The following is a 13548-nucleotide window of genomic DNA, read 5'->3' on the forward strand; positions in this document are numbered from 1 at the left end:
ATAACTTTTTCCTTTAGCAGTATTGTGTAAGTACAGACACGAGAATTGCTTCCCCAATTCCTTTGAAATTGCATCGTTATCAAGCAGAACTGTGTAACTGGTTACAAAAGGAAAGGTGGAAGTGTTGCCAAAGATGCCACCAACCTGACAGACAGAAGTGAGAGCGCTCTCATAACCATTGTTCTTGCCAGCAGCACCTGGGCAGCAGCTGTCACTCTTCTGAGAGCCATGACACGGTCATGTGGATTTACCAGGGCAGCTGCTTGTTCTCCTAAGGTTATCCTGCCAGAAGAACTTTTTTCTATTGAGCCATGACAGCCTTGAAAATAATGATGATTTGCATTAGTGTTTAAAGAAAAACAAAACACTATAATATAGTAATAAGCACAGAAGCAAAGTCGGCCTAAGCTATTAATTTTTCAGTATTTCATACGTACAGAACTACAATAATAATAACCGAGAGGAAAATACACTCCATCATTTAATTATTCCTTATTTTCAAAGAGACATGAATACAATCTGACAGACTCAATCTTAACTCCTCTGATTCCCTCTTCCATCAGAGGGGACTATTCTTATGTCCCAACTTAAACCCATCCATCGGGTTCTGCAAAACATGTTACTGGCATGTACTGTTTGACTACCACCACAAGTTTTTCATTGGCAAAATTCAATCCTTCTGTCAATTCATGATGCCTCACACTCCTCTCTCTAATTTCCCTATAATAAAAGAACAATTCAGAGCCAGTCTCCACTGCCTCATGGTGGCAGGCAGGAAATGCTGTCAGCATGTTCCTGCCATGCCTCTAGAAAAACCCCACTAAAAAGGAGAGGAGGTGGTGATAGTTATTATCATTATTGTTGTGGCTGCTGCTGTTATTATCATTCTTTCTTTAAATGAAATGGATTTCAAATGTACCTATTTGCATCAGTGTTTCTTCCATACTATTGGTGGCTGTCACCATTGCGACTGAAGCACCCAGAGGGTCACTGTCAGGGAACTGGACGGGTTCAGGTACAATGCGGCGATCATTTAACCCCAGAGGCCCAGCCAACAGTTCAAACTCCTCTTCTCCTGTCAGCTTTTCATCTTCATCCACATCTAACATATCCCAGTCTTCTAGAATTGGAGAAATATAATTAGATTTGGTTACAAAAGCTCAAATATTCAATCATTTCAATTAATTTAAAAAAACAAAAAACAAACAGCAGATGGTATGAAATGTGTATTGTAATCTACAGCACAGCAGAATTAAAAACTCAGCTTCTGATGTTGACATAGACACAACAAAGTAAATCAGAAAACAAAATCCTGTTCTTGGCCCTTTCTGTTCCACTTGACCATTATACTGCACAAAAGTTTTATGGAAGATTCTCTGAAGTATCAAACTACCTACTCTTTAATAACACAGACATTAGGGGTCATCACACACAACACAACACAAAACAGCTCCAAAACCTAGGGTACAGTGAAAAGTGCAGGTGTTCAGTTATGCTTTAAATCGTGGTAACAAGTATGTATTTCAAAGGACTGAATGGTAAAGACAGATGTTAGAAGTTCCTGGTCTTCATGTTAATCAAAAAAGCATACATTAGCTCATGGGTTACAACTGAACACCCAGGCTTTTGCTTTTCATCCCAGAGAATTAAAAAAAAAACCCCAACAACAAAGAAAAAACACTTAAACTGCAATTCAGTGATACACTTCCTTCACTTGCCAGCCATTTACACACAAGTCAGCTTATATTTACTGATCTTTCTGCTCTCACTCCACACACAGTAGCATCAGAACACCTTTGATCTACAGCAGACAGACTGGCCCTAAGTACTGCAGCCCTCATTTAGTCTCAAATAGACAAATGTGGTAAATCACACAGTTGTGATCATAGGAGCTACAGAACGGATCAGAATCACAGAACCAACTGGGAAAGGTTTTCTACACACATCCAAAACAATCTGTTTAAAGTGAAAGCCACCCTCAGGATGCTCTCAGCTTGGACAAAGGGAGAAAAATTAATAACAAGACTAATGGCAGACTTTTGGGATGCTAACTTACACTAATTAATTTCTCCAACAAAGGCAGCTGAAGAAAGATATTTGAACATAAGATTTTGCATGTGCAGTTCTGGATGTAACATGTCCTCACAAGACCTTATCAACCCCAAGTTAGGTGTTTACCCTTTCAGCTGCTTTCAGTGGAAAGACAGGGGAAAGAACTCACTGATTTTGTTTTCTGATTTGAACTAAATAAATCCCCAAAACTAAAATACTGTATTTAACTGGAAGAGATTTTAAAATATACCTTCAGGTTTATTTGCAAGAAAGTACCTCTTAGAAAATACAAAACCCTGTGCAACTTAAAAACATACCTTCATAGACACTGTCTTGTTTACCTATTAGATCAGGAGCCTGGCCTTTGTACCTGTACGAAAAAATAACAAAGAAAGTTACTGAGTGCTCTAATATTTTACAAATATGCGTAAAAATTTTAAATTTGGTTCCCTTTTTAGTCTAACTTTACTGTTAGGTCTACATATATTTAAGAATGATTCCAGAAAAGCCTAGTAGCAGAGAAACACAGATAAAATGGCTTCTGAAAGTATGTGTGGAGCACACTTTGCAGTACTAATGTATAAAAAGTCCATAGAAAAAATACTGGAATTGTCAGACAAAACTGATTAAGAGCTTTCAAAAGTCACTAAGAAGGAGGCAGCATCCCAAGAAATTATTCCTTGTTCTTAATTTAGAAACAGAAACATCAGAGCAACCTTTTTTTCCTAAACATGCATTTGTCAAATACAGAAAATTATTTTAAGCATCAGAAAATCCTGCTAGGAAATCTTCTCTGTTAAATCAAGTGCCTAAAATTCTGATGGCCGGTATCCATGTTTAATTCCCTTTCTTTATCCACTGTCTCCTATTTCTGTACCTTTCGGAGGCTGATATTTTAGATTTGCTCTTGAGGGCCAGGTATTTCTCTCTGCAGATTCCACACAGGAGGTAGTAGGGGTTCCCACTGCCGCACTCGCCCCCGAACCAGCCGTCCACGTAGGAGCCGTTGCTGCGATAGCCCTGGCGGTTGGCGCTGCGCCCGCAGCCAGGGTGGTTCCTCTTCATGTGCTGGTTGAAGCTGACCACGCTGGATTCACACAGCTCACAAACCACCACTTCTTCTCTATCTTCAGACTCGCAGACGTGCTGCACAGCAAGATTTTCACACGTTATTTGTACAGAATTAGTGTCTGCACCTTAGATATAAAACATGCCAGTACCCTTAGGTGGGTGTCCCTGCACAATTCTGTCACTGAGTGATATTTATACGGTTGACTTGTACAAAAGTAAAGCAGAAACATACAATTTATGACATAATGAAGACCATCTCAGAACAGGGAAAACATTTGGAAGCAAAGCTTCAGAGGAGCTCATTTCCTATTTCATGTTAGATTGACTCAAGAATTCTTGACAGTGTAACTTTTTATTTGTAACACTGTCACATTCAACACTGTCTGTGTCTGGTTCTCCTCAGAACTTGTCTGAAACTGGAGCTAACAAGGATAAGAATCCTTTTTTGCTTTCAGACAACCAGATTTTACATTTACTGGGCAACAAAAATTACCATTTGTGTCAGCAAATATCAAGGTTCTATGTCAATGTGAGGTCCATTTGTAATAATTACAGTTCTGTCCTAAGTCAGTAATTTCACTGAGATGTTTCAGCGACACAAGTGCTCTGAAAAATTCAATATGCATCCTGCAACTTGCTTCCATATCAAAGCTAGGTAGGTAGCATCATAACTAGGAGATGAAAAGCTGAGTCTTATGGGTTGACTGTCTAATCTGCCATGGATAATTCCAAAGATTACCAAAGTGCTGTTATTATGTTTGTTTTCCACCTCAACAGTTTATTTAGTGCTCTACAGAAAAATTCAGCAAGGACTGTCAACACATCCTTCCCAGAGAATGGACTACATGACAAAAGAAAAACTGACTGAAGTGCAAATTATGTTGTGAGAGATTAGATACTATTAGCAGTAGCAGGACAGGAAACATTTATAACTGCGCTTGTTATCTCACACAACTAAACCATCTAGGAACACCTACTTGATTTCTAATTCTGCTATTATCAGAACAACTACATGAGTTCAGTTCTAATCTTTCAGGGGAGGGAGAAGAAAACTACATGTGGAAATGCAGAGCAAGAAACACAAGGAATCACTATTCTTAATCTAGAAATGATGCTACAGAATACAAGACGATTTTAAGCACTGCTGGCACTCAGTAAGATACTTTCAAAGAGGGTCTAAACACGCACATGTTGCTTTAAACTTGAAAATACAAGCATGCAAAAAGCAGTAAGTTAAAGCAGCCCCTGCTGCAGTCACACACACCCAGGTAGGCCAATCCAGTACCTCTGGGATCCACATTCCCAGAATATCATTATCACTAGCCAGGTCTTGCCCAAACATAGCTTCCATTGCTTCATCATCAAGGTCAATCTCCAACTCCTCATCCAAGTTGAAGTCATACAGTGGCCCTGGATCTTGCTGCAAGGAGATCCCTTCCCTGCGGCTCTGGTTCCTGTGGGCCTGCACTGAGCGGTACAATCCCGCTCAAGGTGGGAAAAGAGAGAAATGGGAAAGCAGGACTTTTATTTTCCATGGCAGAGAGCTGGCTGTACTTTCAATCTCTTTTTTGTTTTAACTCTTCTGCTGAACAATCTACTTATCACCACATAAAACTCTTAAATCTACATTGGCACACATATGAGAAGGAAGTTTCTAAATGTCATGCAAAGTCCCAGTCCCCTCCCTATTCATTTCCTGGATAAGCAAAGCCCTTGAAATTCTTTCAGTCCCTTACCAGCACGTGCCAGTAACGTTCGGGCAGCTAAATCAAATTTGTGCCTCCGTGTGACAGCTGACCGACTTCGAGAGGGAGGGCCACTCGCTGCAGCTGCATTATCCACATGATCCAGATTATCAGGGCTATGGGAATTTGGAATTTACAGGTCAATTAAAACAAGTTTAAACAACCACATACGGTAACTAAGTCATATTTATTAGCATTTTTTCCTTTCTTTAATGGAAGAAAAAAAAGGAAATCAAGAATCTTCAATTTCAAGGAGCATGTATATACTGTTTTGACTGTAAGAGTTACCTCAAACAAATCAGATGCAGTGAAATCAACACCTATTTGATCTTCCAGAGGGCCTAAGCACAGCAGGAATTTTTAGAGAGCACTCATTCTATACTGGGTTAATTAGTAGCTTGAATAGTTAATTAATCAGCTTGAATTAGTTTTTCCTCCTCTTTTGAAGAAATAAAATCATCTCTGTTGTTGCTGACTGAGTCAATTTGCCTTTGGCCTAACACGTGAATTTGGCAAAACATGAACTTAATGGAATTTTGCTTTATTACTTGGTCTTTTAGCTAAAATACAACTATACTATCAGCCCTCATTTTTTTTTCATTCTTTTCTTTTTTTGTTGTGAAGAAAACATGTTCAGTTACATTCTTCTCCAGTTCTGCATGCAAACAGTACAGGAAAATAAATGTATCATGTACACCTAATTTAATTGCATCTTTGCTTCTGCTCATGCTGTAATAAAATTCAAAAGCTGCATTACAAAGTAACTCTCTGTCAGCAAAAATGAATTTGTGAGATTTCCAGTTTCAGGAAACAGATTACAAGCAATTACGAGAAGATTCTTCTACCTCTCACTAAAGCCTTCCTCCATTTCAGGGGCATCAGCAGAAGGGATATCACCTGGGGACTGCAAATAGCAATGATCCCCAGATTTCCCACCGCTGCCAGAGACAATTGCTCCATGCCGTGCCTCTGCAGTCCCCTCTGACTGAGGCTCCTCATCATCTTCGTTCCCAGGGTGCTCGATCATCCACATGGCCAGCACTGTGATGTTCTGTGCATCTGCTTCTCCTCTGGCACCTGAAAGCAGGAAAACTACACTTTGGAACTGTATTTTACCACTGATGGTTACAAAAAAAGCAATCTGTTTTTCCAAAGAAATGGTTATAAAACTTAAAATTGAAGTATTTTACTGGAAAACAGGTGTTTCCTGTGTATCCAATCTTTCAGTTAAACTGATATTATAGCTATAGATTACCTGTAGCTTCCATAGCTTTTGCAATTTGCCTGAGGGAGAACCCCATTTCTAGCAAGGGAACAGCAATGGCAGGAGGAGGAGGGGATGTTGAAAGTCGGCTGCTTGGATCAGACAAAGCTTAAAAGACAGAAAATGATAACTGTAAAGCACATAAATCTTTCTCTAGTGTTACTTTACTACACTTCTGACATATCAGCTTGAACTAAGGAAATAATCACTCCCGACTTTTCTCGCAATTACTTCCCACAAAATAAGGTACTTTCTGTAACAAAACCAGATGGAGTTCATTCTTCTTTGTAACAGAGATTATATTCACTGACTGGGTTTGATCAAGTAGTATACTGATGATATGCAGAAAACTATTTTAGCAATTTCTATTGTTTTCATTTTGAACTGTATCAAAATACCTATATGATCCATATTTAGGTAGCCTAGGTAAAGTTATCCTTGTCCAAATCAGAGATTCCCAAGTGGTGAGATCATTAAACATTCCTCTTAAGGTACAGAAAAAGATCTCGGCTGAACTCAGAACGCATCTGAAAAACCTCTGAGTGGATGATGTCTGTGTTTCTGTGCAGAGTCATTCAACGGACTCTAAAGAGGTCAGTTACTGCCCCAAACCCAGAGTTTCTTTCTGACTTGTCATAAAAGTGATGTCTAATCAGTGAAGACAAAAATGCAATAACAAACAAACACTGCTGTAAAGACACTATCGCAATTAGAAGCAAGTCATCTCATGATTAGATCAAAAGGAAAAAAAAAGGGACATGAAACTGAGGGGATCAGTTGCTATGCAACATATGAACCACTAAACACCCCAATTAATAGCACAGATATAAGAGCAAGAATAAATAGTACTGGTGAATGTACCATAACATACATCAATTCTTGTTTTCTGTGTGGTATGTGATCTAACAAAAACTAGAAAATTACTGCACTTACCAGCAGCACACAACCAAGTAAACAAGCCCAAACCAGATGAACATTTGAAGCAGTTACCAATTAAACTTCATTATTGTTCTTGAATCCAATCCACAGCTTTTAAAAACTCATTTTGTTTGCTTGATAAAGCCTACAGCTATATAATCTGTATCTTTTTAAACTAAGATAGTGACTAAAAGGTTTTTAACAATGCTTAGCATGTTCATTTGCCTTAAGAACCTTAAAACATGGCCCCTGAGCTCCTGTGACTTTCCTAACTTGTCCCCATTTCTAATCCACTGACAAGTTTACCTGTGCGATTGGCAGGCCTTGCAGACTGGGAATCTGGAGAGGTCAAACTTTGCCTCCTTCCAACTTCATCTGAAGGAGATGTTGGTAAAGAAGATATTGGAGGAGTCTGAGCACGTCGTGCAGGAAGTACAGTTGTAGTAGGATAACTGGAGAACATTTGCCTTGAAAAAAGGACAATATACATTTATGTTGAACAGAACCCTGCTGAAAAAGGTCTGACACAAGAAGTACACCCAGTTGGAGTGCACTTGGCAAATCCTACTTGATGCAATTGAGTTTAGTAAGGGTAAGACACAACACATACTTTGAGGCAACAGGTCATTCCTGCCAACTTTATCTCTACAGTTAAATTCAAAGCATGACATTAAAAAAAACCCTCAGAGACCAGCAGATCTTCTAGTAGATAAAATACAAATAAACACTTTTCCCATTTTCCCATGTTTTGTTCCGAACTCAGGCTGACTAATAAATTAAGGCTGACTTACTAAGGTAAGTATTTGCTGTTCACTTTCATAGTATGAAGACATTGTTCTGGCTTTTATCAAAAGATGTCTGCAAAACTTCTATGAATTAATAAACGTAGAAACATATTCTAAGCAAGGTAAAGCAGATTTCCTTCAACAGCGCAAACTGCCTCTGCAAATTCAGTAGCTTATCTTCCATTTCAGTATGTCAGGGTAAGGTGAAAGAAACATCTTAGCTTTACAGGATGTTACCTACCAAGATCTATTCTGGTTTGAGAATCAAACTTTCATTAAAAATGAATTTCACAGATTTGTAATTTACACTATACCAAATAAACATGAGAACTGAAGAACACCTTAAGGAGAACATTTTCTCCTTCTTAAAGAATTCAGATATTACATTTATAAACAGTGTATAGCAAAAGCTTAAGAGCTTTCTAATAAAAAACACATGCCCTGCAGGGCAAAGTAAACTGTGTCCCTCTGCAGGGGCAGTTCTTGGCAGCATTTTTAAGGGCTTAGGTAGCTAAAGACATATATTCCACCTAAACCATGCAACTGGTTCCCTACACCCACAGAATCATACATGCTAAAAGATTTTTTACCTCAGCAGACTGAGAGGCATAACACCAGGTGATTCTGATGCTGGAACTGTTTCTGTATCAGTTACTGGCGTAGTAGCAGTGGTGGTATCCTCCAGAGAGCTGCTCATGAAAGAAGTTGTGCTAGAAGCAGAAGGGCTGGTTGTAACTGGTGTTTGGGCTTGCTGAGACTGATCACCTTCTTCTACTTGTTGTTCCACTTCTGCAACAGAAAAATAAGGATGTTACAGCAACATTAATTGTGCAGATTGAAACAGTAGCCATGGTTAAACTTTCAAAAATAATTATTGGCATTTAGAATTCATCCCAGAAAAAGAAAGGGGTGCGCAGATTCTGCCACTAACTCATGGACTTAAGTAAAGAAATCAGTCCAGGTGCTCTTGCTGTTCTCACAGCGATACAAGGTAAATAGCAAACAAACCATTAACTTATGCAAAAGTTTATGATATTCAGATTTATGGTTGTAACAGCCTGGATTATTCTCAGAACAGACAAAAGGGGAAGAGGTCTTAGATAAAAGTACAGCTGATTAACTATAAACCTATTTTTAACTCAGCTGTGCAAGCAGTATTTTTAAGGGGTTTTTATTGTTGGTTTAGAAGAAGTACAAATCCTTCTGACAAGTATACAGAGCATTGATCAATTTTAGAAATATTAAAGACATTAAAAACTCTTATTTCTGATTGATATGCATTCACTTTTTATTAAGATAAAGAATTAGGAAAAAGGCAAAAAAATAGTGTTATATCTATAAAACAGTAAACGCAGTTCTGTAAAATTTCTCTGTCCGATTAAGATTCCCCCAAAGCATAACCATTACAAATCAACAAGACTATGTTAATTGTATTATCATTGTTACTGTTCATTTTAATCTCATTTTGAAAACGTACCTTGTTTAAGTCTGCCACCAAACTGGTCCTCCAGCAGCCCGTGAACCACTAATTTGTAGATCATGGCCTGTGCCCGCTCCAGGTCCGCCAGCCCCAGCGCTCTCTTGATGGGCGAGCGCATGACGGCGCGTTTCACCATGTGCCGCATCAGGAACTGCAGCGCCGCACGCAGCTCCACGTCCTCGTGCACCACCGGCGAGCCCGCGCAGTCAGAGTTGTGGCCGTTCTCCGCCAGCACTTTGGGGATTAACAGCAGCTCAGCATACTTACTACAACTTAGAAGAACACTAAGTGACTTCATAGCACCAAGATAAAGGTAAGACAGCTGCACAGCTCGGATTTCTGACTGCACTATATCATGACTTCGTGGGGTGTGCTCATGATTCTTTTTTCTTCCTTCAGCAGGTTGGTGCTGGGATTCCATACCTAGTGTTGATGGTTCTAGAGAAAAGGAAACAATTTCATTTTCCGACTTAGAGGATGTAGCACCATATCCTTTGTTATCATCAGCACTTTGGCCTAATCGTGTATCTGATCCAATGTCACCCTCCATTTTCTGGTCCATTTCCCCTTTATCTTCAGATTCATGTCTGTGTTTTTTCTCATGTCTCTTGGTGCTTTGCTTTCCGGTATCTTCATGAATGCCAGTCAGATAGGTAAGGTCCAGTAACACAGTAGCTGTCAGCCCACGAAATCTTGCAACATCAAAAGGCAGTGGTTCACAGGGCTCCAGATTGTACAACGGAGTATCACTAGGCGACCAAAAAGTTGGGAAGCTTTAATAAAGATCAGAATGACACAGGAAAAAGCAAGTGAGGGAGAGACAGAAGGAAAGCTCAGGAAGTAATGTAGGCAAATAAGATGTAGAATATATTTAATAAAACAAATCAATTCTAAAAATTAAATGCAAACAGAGGAAAATGAGGTTATGATCAGAAAACAGGGAGATATGGTTTCAAAGCAAATGCAACAAAGCATACACAGGTTTTCAACAACAAGCACTGAAACCCAGAAGCCCCACAGAAGCTATCCATTCTGTGCTAACGCAGGCTCTGGATATATTACTTATCAGAAATATGTAACAGACTTTAATTAAGAAAAACTATCTGAAGGTAAATATTATCATCATACCTGAATCTTAACAGGTATAAAAGCTTATAAAGATAACTTTTAAACATTAAGGAAAAGCTTTGATCGACCTCAGCTATTCATCACGAGCACAATATTGAGAGCTCAGGACAATTCTGTCTCTGGTGTGTCAGGACAGACCACCTGGTGAGGACAGTGACCTTTGAAAAACACGGGTCAGGAAACCTAACAGACACATTCATCTACCTGTCCATCTATATTCAGGGATATTTTCTGGTACTATTTAGGACTGTTACACTTCACTAATTTTCAGTTGAAGCAAGACAAAAATTCACCAGCCTGTACTTTCAATACACCTTGTATTTTCTATACATCCAGCAGACAAATGACTTTTAAATCTTCCTTTTATTATCCAAAAAAATTTTCCCATCTTAAAATGTAAACTTCTACCTAAAAATGAAAGCAAACTTTAGCCTGGTTTTAATTAGAAAGGTGAAAAATTAACCTAATTAAATGCTTTATCAAAAGCTTGCTTATGATCAAGTGCTATTCCACATTATCCAAATAAAGCTTGGAATTATTTTAAGGGCACTCTTATTTTAAGGCTACACTGTCACATGGGCATACTTGGAAGAATTTATACCTGGAACTAAATCAACTGCACTTCAGTATGTTTAGTCAAAGGGACCACAGCCTTTGCAAAAACAAAACGGACATAATGTTGCAACAGAGAAGTGACCTCAGCTATTTCAGAATGTAATTGTAACTGGCAGGGTGAAGAAAAATAAAAAGTCACTGCTCAATTTCTTCAAAAGACTTCTTCAGCTATAGGCAGAAGGAATTCAAGAAACTAAGTTAATTAAATCTTTTCCACACAAAAACACAAGCAATTCTTGTGAAAGCGCCAAGAAGCTCAGAGAAGCTTCATTTCAGCTTCCTTCCAGGTGCTTTCCCTTTGAAGGCCTGTCTGCAAGACAGGTGGGAAAAGGAGCGTCTCCTTCCAGTCTTGAACACTCGAAGGCAGGTGGGAGAATGAATGAACACAACCTCAAGGCAGCATTAATTTCAATACCACTGAAGTCTACACTTGAAGTAATTGATCAGCATGACTCTAATATAAAGGATGGGTTTCTTCTGAGGATTTCCAACCACAAACCACTACCATTACATAGGAAAAGTGCAGGAAATGGGCATACCTGATGGTAATCTCTGCTTCATCCCACTGGACCTTGGCAGAGGTACTGCCCTCCTTCACCACTCCCAGCAGGGTGGCATGACGGCCTGTTTGCTTGTGGACACATCGACCTCCAACTCTGAGCCCAGCATCGACCCCACCAATCACTGCTAGGACAGGCCACACCTCCACACAGAGCATCTTCAGCTGCAGCTCTGAGAGCTCTGCCAGGCCATGGCGGCTGTGCTTGCTTTTCTCCTCCTCTTTGCTTTCTTTCTCCTCTCTCACCTCGTTCTCTTCTCGGCTTTGAACAGAGCGACTTTTCTTCAGTTTTTGACCTGCTTCCTTAAGACATGTTTTGATTTTATTCAGTCTTTCCATCATTTTTTTATTGATGCAGTGTGTCCAGCGGTCTGTGCGATGCAGGATTCGAATGAGCTGGATTGTGGCTTCTGCCAACACTGCAGCAACAGGACTGCAGATGGGATCACCAGGCAGCAAATCTCTTGGTGTCCCACGCATCTGCATATCACAGATCTTCACCTGTTTAAAGAGAACAGTTCATAAATTATCTTCTCAACATACCTCAATAAGCTTTTCTTATAAATACTGGAGTGGCCTGCTGAATAGAAATAATTACTAGCACTGCTGCCTTTTTTTTCCCTCAGAATCCCTAGGAAATCCACCTTAACAGTGAGCAAAACCTCCATCCTTCAGACTCAAGGATGCTGAAACTACATATTTCATGGCTTCTCACACAAGACTATCCAGAAATCCTAATACTATGCTCTCCTTGGTTTCTGGGAAATAGAATGTTTTGTGTAAAACATGAAGCCTTTAAATCTATTCTAAATAGTAAAATACATTTTAAATTTACAATAGATTACAATAATTGAAACACACTGTATTAGCAACACTGCTTTGGTGAGTAATGCAAAGCAGCACCATACAGGCTGCTGATGAATACTGACTTTATATCAGCCTAAACCAATACACCTCCACAGATAAACATTTCAGTTACCTTCTCCCCTGGGTTACTGCTATAGAACATAACACAAGGGTATAACTCAGCTGCATCCACATCTTCAAAAGCTAGTTTTGGCTCCTAGGGAAGAAGCAAAAGAAAAACCCTTCAATCTTAGAACATCCTAACAAGCAAAACTACGAAACATGAGAAAGTTATGTTTGTATTATAAATTTTCTAAGTACTGAAACTGCCAAATGTTTTAAACTCTCATGCTTACCCATGCCATATTACCTTTGCAAGAAAACCCACCACAAAACGAATTATGTTAAATACCTCTCCATTTTTACCGAAGGAAATAGTTCTTGCTTCCATATCTAACACACATGTAATGAAATCTCCTTGGGTAAAGCTTGACAGAGTCAAAGTCTGCTCTCCATTGTGATACAGGTTGCCACTGTAGGCTCTGTAGAGCCACATATCCGAGGTAGTGCGATGGTTGAAGTCATGCACGGGCCAGCGAGACACTCCCACACAAGTGCCTTCATTGCCTCTGTTCTCCTTCACGATGTAGAACTGGCAGGCAAAACAAACACACAGGGAAAAACATCCAGAATATACACTTTAACACAACAAAGCAATGGACATCTTCCTTACACATATGGATGTCTACTTTTAACTGTTTTTCACAGAAGTTTTTAATGAGAAAAATAGTAAGTTTATATGCTAAAACCATTTTTAAAATCCCTCCAAAGGATGTATTTAACACTGTTCTCATTAGCCAGGCTGATGCATCTTTTTGCAGGAAAACAACACGCTTTGTGAAATGTTTTTCTGCAAAAAAAATCCTAAATCTACATAATTCAGTAAGTAAGTTCTGCAAAACTGCACCTGCATGCTGACTATGGACCTTGGGGGCAATTACCATTACCCCTAATAACACACAATACATGTTCACAGTCTCCTATCTGCGTGCTGAAATACTCAAATCCCACCACTCAAAAGCAGA

The 13548-nt window shown here is 39.3% G+C and overlaps 1 protein-coding gene across 5 annotated transcripts in view; it reads right to left on the reverse strand.

The window, feature by feature from the left end:
• Positions 1–13548, reverse strand: part of HERC1 (HECT and RLD domain containing E3 ubiquitin protein ligase family member 1) — an 83296-nt gene that overhangs the window by 21363 nt on the left and 48385 nt on the right. Inside the window, exons 35-48 of one of the 5 annotated variants that reach the window (XM_084213864.1) lie at positions 12876–13115; positions 12597–12680; positions 11598–12118; positions 9313–10064; positions 8426–8624; positions 7357–7517; positions 6124–6240; positions 5714–5945; positions 4860–4984; positions 4388–4608; positions 2930–3198; positions 2370–2422; positions 920–1120; positions 145–319 (exon numbers count right to left, since the gene is read on the reverse strand). In XM_084213864.1, coding sequence (XP_084069990.1) covers positions 145–319; positions 920–1120; positions 2370–2422; positions 2930–3198; positions 4388–4608; positions 4860–4984; positions 5714–5945; positions 6124–6240; positions 7357–7517; positions 8426–8624; positions 9313–10064; positions 11598–12118; positions 12597–12680; positions 12876–13115 — 3350 coding nt within the window. Of the gene's footprint in view, positions 1–144; positions 320–919; positions 1121–2369; positions 2423–2929; positions 3199–4387; positions 4609–4859; positions 4985–5713; positions 5946–6123; positions 6241–7356; positions 7518–8425; positions 8625–9312; positions 10089–11597; positions 12119–12596; positions 12681–12875; positions 13116–13548 lie in introns of all 5 variants that reach the window. The other 4 variants (XM_084213862.1, XM_084213863.1, XM_084213861.1 and 1 more) reach the window with 4 other exon arrangements.

The sequence above is a fragment of the Fringilla coelebs genome (genome assembly GCF_963513975.1).
Source record: "Fringilla coelebs genome assembly, chromosome: 12".
Lineage (NCBI taxonomy): Eukaryota > Metazoa > Chordata > Aves > Passeriformes > Fringillidae > Fringilla > Fringilla coelebs.